Source organism: Patella vulgata, chromosome 5, assembly GCF_932274485.2.
Source record: "Patella vulgata chromosome 5, xgPatVulg1.2, whole genome shotgun sequence".
In the NCBI taxonomy this organism is placed as follows: Eukaryota; Metazoa; Mollusca; class Gastropoda; family Patellidae; genus Patella; species Patella vulgata.
This window is the reverse complement of record NC_065883.2, coordinates 32,066,395-32,078,209: the sequence shown is the minus strand read 5'-3', so window position 1 is coordinate 32,078,209 and position 11,815 is coordinate 32,066,395. Positions and strand designations below refer to the sequence as shown.

At 31.7% G+C, this 11,815-nt stretch overlaps 1 protein-coding gene across 3 annotated transcripts; it reads right to left on the bottom strand.

The window, feature by feature from the left end:
* Positions 1-360: 360 nt before the first annotated feature.
* On the bottom strand, positions 361-11,374 carry LOC126822292 (spermatogenesis-associated protein 7). 3 transcript variants are annotated; one of them, XR_007680756.2, is made up of 10 exons: positions 11,257-11,374; positions 8,798-8,907; positions 8,548-8,637; positions 7,999-8,046; positions 7,665-7,792; positions 5,669-6,384; positions 3,713-3,790; positions 3,398-3,455; positions 942-2,871; positions 392-586 (listed from the first exon to the last, which is right to left on the bottom strand). XR_007680756.2 is itself a non-coding variant. In XM_050551089.2 (9 exons), the coding sequence occupies exons 2-9, from the start codon at positions 8,844-8,846 to the stop codon at positions 2,074-2,076; spliced, it is 1,965 nt and encodes a 654-aa protein (XP_050407046.1). In that variant the 5' UTR covers positions 8,847-8,907; positions 11,257-11,374; the 3' UTR covers positions 361-2,073. The 3 variants fall into 3 exon arrangements, 2 of the variants coding, with proteins under 2 accessions (XP_050407046.1, XP_050407047.1); XM_050551089.2 differs by having other exon boundaries at positions 361-2,871; XM_050551090.2 differs by lacking the exons at positions 392-586; positions 942-2,871; positions 3,398-3,455; positions 3,713-3,790 and having other exon boundaries at positions 3,808-6,384.
* Positions 11,375-11,815: the final 441 nt, after the last annotated feature.

Genomic DNA, 11,815 nt, shown 5'->3' with positions numbered 1-11,815 from the left:
CCCTGTAGCCACTACATTATAAGTTGCTCTAAAATAACAAATACTAGGGGCCTTAGTCTTTCAGAATTAATTTTAATCTGATTGTGTTTGTCAAAGCCCAATATTCCAATAATTTGTGAAGTGGAAGAGCCATTCTTTTTTCTCATTTGGGAGGCAAAAAAAAATAGAACAATACAATGTACATTACAAATGATTGCTTATTCGTAATCTACCCAAAAAATCACTCTAAATAGACACGTTTGAGGAGTATCGGTCATTTAGAAGTTATTTTAAAATCAACGAGAAAAGTCAACATTTTTCATAATAGCCATTAAAACTTCATCACCGCACAGATTTCAAGTGCCAATTAAAAATATAAGCCATCAAATATACAAGATGGACTTTAATTATGTAACATGTATAGTAGGATAATTGAAGTTTTATTATCAAACTTTTTCAGAATTTTAACCTGGATACATGTATTTGGAAAGGATATCCCATCGACTCAGAATCCTTTGTAAATTGATAAAAGACAAACTAGACATAACTATGCCAATTTTGGAGGTTGTGTATACAAATAGTGACTTTGCCAGTGGCTGTGGAAATCCTGAAAAAAAAAAGTGAATGGTTCATTCTACATTTTGCCACCTGGTGGCACGAACTGTCTTAGATTACAAAGTTGGAGAATTCTACTCCTATTAGAAATGTGAGTTTAAAGCACCCGAAAACCTGAAAAAAAATTACCGAATTCACGATCCTTTTCAGTACCCTAATTCCAAATGGCCACATCTCGGGGAGTTTTCGACCTAGCGGGGTATAATTTTGTATTACATATAAAATTGGAGAGGGTCATGTTCCCAATTTTCCGAAATTTGGTCCACTTGACATGGAATGACCCAAATGTACAATAAAAACATTTGGCAAGTTTTATGCAATGCATCTATTCAGAGTAACATACCAACCTGACATTTCTTTTGTTGCTTTTTCAACATGGCAGCGATTCATTGCAGAAATCTATAGTTGTCTTTTTGTGCAGAACAGATTTGAACAGCTTGAATTAAGTGCTACTATGAATAGAGGTGTACTATGATATATCCCAATATGAAATATAACTGGCTCATTAATTATTGACCGATTTTAATTATCTTATTTATTTAGAAAAAAAAAAATCTATAAAGGGTGAGCAAATAAACAGATAGCAAGAATACTGTAGTGATTATTACAACTTTCAGATCAATTTGACATGTGAATAAACAAAAAAATAACATTTTTAAATTTAAATAAATAGTATATCTTCATCTATATTGCCATCTAGAACAAATATCACAGGACATTTAAATGATTAACAAATAGAAATAAATAAATTAATTATCATTACAATTTACAACACATACATAGACCTGATGCTTATTTTCATTTATTTAGGAATGTCACAATGTCCTAATTCATAGAACAGAATATAAATCTACCACACTCAATTCAGTAATGACTGATGGAAAATAATTTACAATTCTAAGTTTCCTGTCATGAAATTGATAAAATTGTTTTGTATTCAACTCAATATTCAACAATAAATTTATCAAATAAATATTCCAAATTCTAATATAAGTCTTATCACAATTAAAATGGACAGTACATGTGGACAAAAATACAGTATTCTTGAAATGTAAAAACATGATATAAAAAGCATAGATATTATGATCAGAGACAGTTGAGTTCTTTAGAAACATCAATAAAACAAAATTAATACATAATACATAATAAATAGATTGTAAAACTAATTACAGATTACCTTTTAATAAGGGAATTATTAACAGAAACATGACCTTTTTGGAAATAAATGAAACAAATCCTCCAATATTCTTGATTGTATCATCATAAGTAATAATTTCCCAGGATAAACTCCCTAGAACACTACACAAAATAACCATAATTATAATTCATTCTATTGAGATATAAAATCAAAACCTTGTTGATTGTATGAGAACCCTCACTATGATTTAGGAATTTGGGACTAGAAAAATTATTAAAAGCACTTCATGTACATATTATTATTATAGTTTGTATTCTGATCTATGGTGGAAAACTATTAAGTTAAAAATCATCGTCAGAAGAGTCATGTTTGACTGTATCATGATCAGATTCATAATCATCTTCATATTCAGCATTATAATCCTCATCTTCATCAGCAGTTTGGTGTACACTGGTTTCTTTCAATGTCTTCATGTTATCATTTTGGAATTCATCTTTAGATTCAGAGATCACATGATGTTTGGAACTGTCAGGACTCTGACGACTCTGGCTACTCTGATACTGACTATCTGTTTCTTCACCATCCTTAGCCTTCATTGTCATCATTGTCTGATATTGATCTAATATTTGTGTTGATGTGAGATCATCATTATCACCTTCAATATTATCAGATTGAATGGTACTCAGTAGTTCACCTTTGGTGCTATTAAAGTTCAAGGTATTGGTTGAGTCAATAGACCACCTTGTTCTCGAATTAGGCCTATTTGAATCAGAAGTTTTTCCAAAATAACCATTTGATTCATTTGTATCACTTGTGGCAGTTTTTTCCAGTTGACTATTTTTGGTTTCATTGTTTGTAGTCTTTTCCACATAACCAGCAGTATCATTTGTAAAACGATCAGCAGTTTCTTCCAAGTAACTAGAAGTATTTGGGGGCATTGTGTGACTATCAGCAGTGTTTGTATGGTAACGAGAAGTGCTATTTTGGAGAATGGTGTCAATTTCAGCAGTTCTGCCTAAGTAAGTGTCATTGGTTAAGTGGATATTACGTCTGGTATCAACATAGTCTTTGTCATTTCCGACTTCTGGATGAAGATCTAATTCACGGCGCAATTTATCAAGTTCACGTTTCATTTTCACCTGAAAGAACAGTAAGTAATAATTAGTTGTTTAAATGAATATTTGAAGGTCAACAGCTGGGTTTTACCAAATGCATAGTCTATCAGTAACAACAGCCAAATATTTTGTTCATCTCCATACAAACAAAAATACAATTTTGAAAAAATTTTGTGTGATGGTTCTGATACTCATGCCCTCTCTAATATACACAATGATTTGTTCTCAGTGTTCAGATGTCAACCTGATAATGTTGCATTTTCCACATAGCTCTAATTGTACTGACCCTACCTTTTTAAAAGCCACATTTTATACCCCATGTCTGCATTGTAACATCATGATTATTAACAATTCTATTCTGTTGAATTCAACATTTTGTATTTGAAAGAATTGATCAGTGTTGCATTTATGCAATCATGAAAAGATCATTCTCACATGTTGTGATCTGGTGTCAGAATTGCTAAATTACAATGTATCTCTCAAACGAGATTTACAATCACCCATTTATTATAGATACACAGAAAAGAACATTAGAAACCGAAAAACTCACCTGATCCAGTTCATGCTTTCTTCGTTCAAAGTGTTCATTAAAAACTTGCTTTAGCATTCTGAAAGAAAACAAATAAAATTTAATGTTAAATTTCTAATGTATGGGTAAAAGATAGTTAGAAAATCATTTTATTAGTCTGATACTAATTACTATGGGCTTATTATAAGCATGACTCATTAGACCTTTTGTCTATTACTTCCCATGAACACAGCTTTCTGTAAGGTAGAATGAAGCTAAAGAACTGAACGTAAAGCCACAAGGTAAAACAGAATCTTGGAATTTCAACTCCTGTGGAAATTTTTTTAATAATCTTACCTATCTGTATATACACCTCTACTGATAATATCTTTAGTTATACCATGTGCAAAATCTACGTATTTTTGTTCCTCATCTCTGTAAGTTAAAACAGTTTCACTCATTAGAACTGTTCACAGCTGTACTGATGATTCTTCAAAATCAATACAAACTTAAAGGCAACATTCTGAGACATTTAATTTTGATGCTTCATACATCATTGGAAATCAGGACTTATTTGCAAATTGACTTTACGGCAAGCTGTTATCAAGAAATAAATTTAAAGGAAATGAGCTAATATAAAACAAAAATCACTTTGGTGCTAAATCAATCAATCCATAGGTAACATGGGCAAAGACCCCCAAAATGGTTAAGACCCCTAAAATGGTAAAAGAATAAAATGTGAAAAGATGTCAAATTTTTTAATATAAAATATTTTGATACAAGTCAGAATATTATGTTTATATTTATAGTACTTTAAAGTGATCACTGAAATCCAAATTTCATATATAAATACATTATATATGCACTACTAAATTTTCTTTCTACATAAAATAACAACAACTCTACTACACATATAAAATTATATCTTTCACAATTAGGAGAAGCACTTAAATCAAAAATAAAATCTTTAAAAGTGGAAGGATATTTAACAAATATAGTGGAAAGTAACAAACTTTAAATTATTCTAATATCAGTAAATCATTTAACAACACATAGCAATACTTTCATTTACAGCATAACTGTTACTGATACATTTCTAATTACTAATAGACTTCACTTTTTCTACCATACACAAAAAATATTCTTTCTAATCTACTATCATGGAAGATTTCTGAGGTATTTTTATTCAACAAAAAATCTTAGGATTAAAATCAGTGCACTAAGAGAATTGCATTTGAATGAGATCTTCCCCAACTGAATGCAAGATTTACAGAATATTTAAAGTAATGATACACAATTGGCATTGGTCACTAAAATTTCAAAATTCTCACTGCTTAATCCACGCTAATTTAACATTTACTTTTAATGATACCAAATCAATATACAACGCTAAATAATGTTCTGGCTTGGATTCAATCCGATTTATAATAGGCTCATCCAGAGGTCGCAGTCACGCAAAAATCTGCATTTTTCACGCATTTTTTTCAAAATAAACCCAAATATTCACGGACAATTAGTAGATTATACTATTTCGTAGTTTTTACACTATGTCATCAATTTCCATGCTTCACGCGGCATTTACACACCGCTACCGAACTGTACATAGTCTCCGTAGGTTTTTATATTTCCTCTTATTTCGTTCATAATCTTTAAGTTCATGTCAGTAAGCCTTCTATTTTATATGTAGCTATTCTGAGACCCCCTATTTTGCCGCACTGGAAGCAATAAAGTCATACAAGACTTTGGATTAGCTAGAACACGATAAACTGTTTACATTTAGCCAATCAAATATTGGCTTTCATAGCGATAGTTTGCTCTTTACTTCCTGTCGAAGTGAAAAATCGAAATAACTGTGCCGTAAACCATAGATATGCCGTCAACCTTCAGTCGTCATTAGACAAAATACAGTATCAATGAAATAAGGACGCTTAAAATAGGGATGTTCACGTAACGATTTTACTTGCTTCTATTGAGTATTTTGAGAGACCCTAAATCACGCAGATGTAGAGAGCAAAAACGCAAAAAATTTTAATGTCTTCATATTTTTACGCAACTCGAAATTGATCCACTGCGACCTCTGGGCCCCATCATTAAATTTTCATTAAGAACTAAATTACGGTGGGCTTATTGCATAGCGAGCAGCATAGATCAATGAATATCTTTCTAAATACTGAATGGAATTGAATCATTTTTTGACTAATATTCCTAATAGAGATTCATATTTCACAATATAGTAGTTTACAAGAGATTCATACTGCTTAAAACGGTACATCGGGACTTTAACAATTAACATAAAAAAAAAAAATTCATTACTGGATATATTGAGAGGGGTCATCATCATTGATGTTGGAGTGCAGAATGTGTGGTGCTTTTTCTCTTCTGAACTCTGCTTTTCCAGCCTGTTCTTCTAACCAATTCCGATGATCATTGTCAACTGTAATGTCTAAAGGAGGAACATCTGCATTGCTTTTATTGTAGTTGTTACTAAAATCACGAGTTTGAAAGCTTTCACGCATCATTGTACTAGACATTGTGTGTTCAGGTTGAAATTGGGAAGATTGCTTTCGAGGTTTCGCTTTAGGCTGATTATCAATTTTTTCCTTGTTGGGATTATCTATCTGTTTTTCTCTGGATGTTTCCTGACTTTTGTTCTTGTTTTTCTTTGGTGGTGTATAGTATTTGTATTCGCTTAGTCTTGACTTTCTGTCTGTTTTAAGTGTTCGAGGTGTAAATGGTTTTTCTGGTTGGTTAAAGACTTCCTTTCGTTTTTCCAGAATATCACCATCATTTGGCCCTTTTGTGGCAGCTAATGCCAGCTTGAGTCGCGATGCACTGCTTAGCATTGATCGCTGTGAAACAGGTCTTGTCGTCTCAAAGTTACGAGAATCATAGACATCTTGTTGATGATAATTATGTTGTGCATGATTGGTATTGAACGTTGCATGATGGCTGGGATTAGGTTTTGTTTGTAGTGTCGTTCTCATTATGCTTTGAACTAATCTATCATCCTCATCTTCAAGTTCCTCATCCTAAAAATACACATTTAAAATATAAGTTACATTGTACAACCCCAGTGATCCAATCAAGAATATACATAATTATAAGCTATATTCAAATCTTGCTGGGTTTTCACAACTGATATCACTGATCAATAATACCTTTAGAATTGATCTTGTTGAAAATCAATTTTAAGCAAAACCATTTTCTTTTGCCAAAATGTATTAGCATCTACAGTATGATATCTTCAGCACAGCAGTGTGTATCCTACATTATATGCATGGTCAAAACACCTATTTATTGTCTGCTGTATGCAGTTGAAGTATTTTCTCTGTCTTCTTTTTAGAAGCTTACCAGAAAGTTCTTGTTTACTATCAATATCATTTAGAACAATAAACAGTTATAAAGTGTAATAATACATTATGATGATCAATTGTTTAGGACACCCCTAAATTACATTCTAGATAACTTTTAGACAGGAGAGCGACAAAAAAGGGTGACAGAACAAAGACAGACACTACACATCCTGAACAAAATCAAATAAATTTAAAAGACAATTCATGTTTGGTGGTTTTAACTGTAAGCCAATAATAACTCAAACATATAGTTGTAAAAGCAACGACACGGTGAAATAGTAAAAGATATTTAAGTAAAGCAAGAAGGTTTAAAGCCATTTTCAAACTTTAATTAAAACATAAGGGATACGCAAATTGTTTGAAATTTCTTACCACTGAAAGTTAGTAGCCATAGCCTAGGTTGTAGTTATTAAATAAGTGTAAATTTGTCATGTTTCTTTTGTTTATGACAAAATCTTTACATATCACAAAAGTAAAAAATATGTACCGTTATTAATATAATTAAGTAGAAAACATAATTATACAGGGGCTTGTCCAGCCACTATATTCAACAAAGATGCTAAATATAAAATTGTCTACAAATACCAAAGAGCAAGTTTTAAAATATATATGACTTCAGTACTGAGCTTTGAAAGTAAAAATTTGAAAGGAAAAACATCTACCAGTGTGAAAAACAAATACCTGATGTCAAAAAGAACAACTTCATGAAGTTTCAAAAATTCAATTGAAAACTTTTGAATTCTGATGGCATTATTATTACTACTAATACTACATAATTTATTATTTTTTATAATACTTAAGTTAGGATTGATTCCTTTGAATTATTTTCTTTCAAAATTTTCTGACATGTTGGAGATTTAACACTGCTGATTCAAGGAAACAATATTGGTCTATTTTGTTGACTTGAATTAAACAATTATCTTGACACACTTTAACTGCATGTATCATACTCTTACCCATAAGGCATCATTATAGTGTTCATCTGTTCTATAGTGATTTGGTGATGGTGTATGCCTAGAGATCTGAGATGTTGTACGAGTTGGTAGACCTTGTGAAATATTCTTACGTCTTTGATTATCTCTTGCTAAAAAAAACCCCAGAATAACCAAGAAAATATTATAAATTAGTTCTTCAAATTTTCAAGAACATATCCAAAGTTTACACATACAAACCCTTGAACAAACAATAAAGTTGTACACTGTAATCATGGCCTAAGAAATATTACAATGTTTACAATACATTCAGTTACATAATGTTACAACATAATACTGAGAAAAAAATTATACAAACCTTTTTGACTGCATACCATTGATTTTGGACGTGTACTGTCAATGGCAGCTAGAAAATGAAATTAAAACAAAACATTATTTTATTAGCGTAAAATCTAAGCTTATAAATATACATGATGGTAGACCACTAAACAACATGTTATTAAATGGAAGAGTCATTTTAAAGACATGTTCCTTTGTATAATTCGGTCATCTATTCCAATTACAAAATATATTTTTATCTGAAAGCTTATTTACCAATAATAGTTGGGCAAAATAAATTTATACACTTATAACAGCATTCACCTATACACTTTATATAAGGGCAGAAAGTTTGTAGATTGTAAAAGGAGCTAGAGTAGATGCATTTAATAAGATGTACTATTCCAGGTAGATGTCCATTTAGGATCTCAACTTTAGCGGACATATCGTTATGGCAGTTAATCAATTTGTTGACAATATTAAGGAGGAAATACTGAGCTTTTTGTTGACACAAAGTCCTTGATTTGTAAAAGAACATTACCAAAACATTTACACAGCTGTCTGTCATTGATTGAACATGAATACTTACATTTAGCCTTACTAATTTTTTTATAGTGACTGGCCATGTGATCTAAAACAAGGTATTGAGTTGATAGTTTACTTGATGTTGGAGACAAAGCTGAAATACACAATGGAAATTAAAAAGCATCTGTATGTACCACTCATATTGATGCAATATGTTCACCATCTGATTATTTTTAACAGTTTGATGCTCTCTGGCCTCTTAGTTTCACAGAACATTCTATTGACTATATCTTAAAACTTTAACATGTACTTACGACTGCTCCTTAATCCTAGGTTTCCCTTTAAAGCTGTGATTGAATTCATGATGAGTGTTGACACCCAAGATCCAATGTAAACTAACCTTTAAAATTTTTGTTGTTCACAACTGAAATATGGTATAATAAATGGTGCTTATCAATATTATGATTTGCCTACTGTCTGTTCCAGGCAACACTGCGACTCGAAAATTGTTTGCTATTTCTTCAATTTTTATTTAAAATGGTTGAAATTTAACAACCTACATGGAATTGTCATCCCATTACTTTCTTCGTTGAGTCTTAACACCCGTCAGTTTGAAAAATCCATTATTTCAACATATTTCGATACTGACAATTTCTCGGAACATAAACATTACCACTGCGACTGCACAAAATGGGTCACTCGTATATCATTTAGGGGTATAAGGGTATTCCACAAATTGGGTGCATTCGGTTAATAATGTCTTGTGAAGGAGGATCCACATGTATGGCAAATTCATGTTACCGCCCGTAATTAGCTCTTTAAAAAGCAAGTTCCAGTTATATTTTACTGGATCGAAACAACCATCTAAACATGCAAGTAGGACGAAACGACCCCAAGCCAAACCCACACCCCTGTTCGATTTTGTATATTACAAAAAACTAGGTCAAGCATGGCAGTCTTCAATACCGCGAAGTAAATAAACCACGATTTTTCAAGAGAGAAAGGTTATGTAGCTTGATCTGAAATTAGTTCCCACACGGTAGAAAGTAAAGGGACGACAATTCCAGATAGGTCGCTAAGTTTTAAGTTTTAACCATTTTAATTAAAAATTGAAGAAATAGCAAGTCATTTTCGAGTCGTACTACGTAGTGTCACCTGGAAGTAGTTAACTGGTGGGTTGTAATTCTTTGGGGGCAAATGTAAATGTGTCGACTGACAAATGTGATCAAAATGTGCAGTTGCCCCTCTATAAATAATCAAAATGGTCTTTTGGTAAACAATTTCAGATGAGTGTTCTTTATGGAAATGGGGGAGGTCAGATCAGATTTTTGATAAAGAGACAGTTTATGGACTGGTGCTGTAGAACTATGGTTAGAAGTTGTGTCCAAAACAATCTGCCTACAAAAATGCATGGAACTTTGAAGTAAACAATTAATAAATTCAAGGATGATCTATAAAGTACAATAATTTACCGTAAGAGACCTACCGTACATGTAGACCTATCTTATATTTAAAGCTTATGATATGACTACCGGTATGTTGTGGATAGAAACTGTGAGAAAATCATCAAAAACCTGGGATGATCTAAAAGTAAAATACTGTAATACTAATAGGCCTTCTAATATGAGCTTAGTAGTAATCTAGTATATTACTATATTATATGTCGCTCAAAGAATCTGTGAGAAAATGATCAAAAACCATTCAGATCGAGTCTATGAAGGGTTGCAATGGGATTTGGTGGACAACAAAAAAATTAAATATCTCCAGAACTAAATTCCATATGCCGTGGTGAAATGGGATTAACAATAGCAGTGCAAAAGCTCGCTAGAGGCGCCACTGATACTTTTTTTTATCAATGTCAAAAAAAATGACAGTGTGTAGTTTTTGTTCCACGTCTTCGGGAAGTTGTATGAACACCAACATCGATGACTTTGCACTTTTCGTGTTGAGACGAAATCAGAGTTTGTGTCGAGCGTGGTTTGGACATTTAGAAATGTATTTACGACTTATTTCTTATATTTAGAAAACATAAAATTATCACTCAGGAAAAGGCAAAAACGGCGCTCGTCACTGAGAAAGTAAACACGTAAGCTTATTTTCTCATAGAAAGACCCAGGCTATATTTCAAAGGAAATAATTATAAGCTTATAGCCCAAATTTAAAAATTCCAATAAATAGTTAATGTTTGGATGGATGTTTCCTGAAAATTTGATGCCTATATCTTCAATGGTTGCTGAGAAATTGTCTTCGCTTTGGTCACTTTTTTTTTTTCATTTTTTGCAATTTTGCGTCATAAAAGTCCAATAACATTCTTATTTCTTAATTATAATAATTGATTTTGAAATTGTTTTTGGTTTCTTAAATGGGAGGGGGGTTGGAAAACTAGTGAATATTCAATTTTAGTCAGATTTAAAAATTTAAAAAAGCTTTTGCATTGCTATTAAAAATCCCCCCCCCCCCCCAAGCCCAATATGGCTGCTGATGGCAATGCCCAATGGCAGGCCTATGGCTATTCTCAAAAGGATTTATCTTGGTTTGTTGAAACAACGATTTGACATACATATATTTGTTTGCGTATATTATTGATAGATGTTTAGTCTATCGATCAGTTGATGATTCACGCGAATTGTAAATTATTGATGTACAGCATAATAACTTTTTTTTACCATGCATGTCACGGCACCCCCATCATGGCATATCGCCATCCACATCCTACCTTCACTCTGCCCTAAAAATAAGATAGAAACGCATACGATTCTAAAGCAAAACATACCATGTGTTACGGTTTAATCTTGCAGAAGTCGTCAGAGATAAATCATCTTTCACTGCATTATTATTAGATTTTGAAACAAATTAGAAAGTCAAAGTAATCACACGTCCGACATCTTAACGGTAACTATAAACTTAAAGAGACGCCATCTGTCGGTATAACAACAGTTATTCCCCTTATTTTTAATTCTGCAATTTTTTTTTCTGATTCTTATTATTTTTTTGTTATTTGTGACTCAACTATTACCAATTATATGATGTGTGTTTCTGCATAGTCTTGTGGGATATGTTTTTCTTTATGGGGCGCCGTTTGTAAATTAATTATTTAGCTTTTTATATAGCAAAAAACACTATATTTAATTTAAATTTATATATATATAGTTAAATCTCGACTTTTGTGCAAATTTTTCACTTTTAATATTTAAACTAAAAATACAACAAAAACTCAATATTTAACTTAAATTTCTTGATTTATCTCTATTTTCATATTTAACATTTAGCATTGAATATTAAGACCAAAACAAGAGATTTGATGATATATAAATATTTAGCTAAATATTTAG

Coding starts and splice junctions, on each gene's coding strand:
- LOC126822292 (XM_050551089.2), bottom strand. CDS start 8,846: ATGAATTCAATCACAGCTTTAAAGGGAAACCTAGGATTAAGGAGCAGT. Junction 8,638..8,797: donor CCTAGGATTAAGGAGCAGTC/GTAAGTACATGT, acceptor TGTGTATTTCAG/CTTTGTCTCCAACATCAAGT. Junction 3,456..3,712: donor AGAGGTGTATATACAGATAG/GTAAGATTATTA, acceptor GTTTTCTTTCAG/AATGCTAAAGCAAGTTTTTA.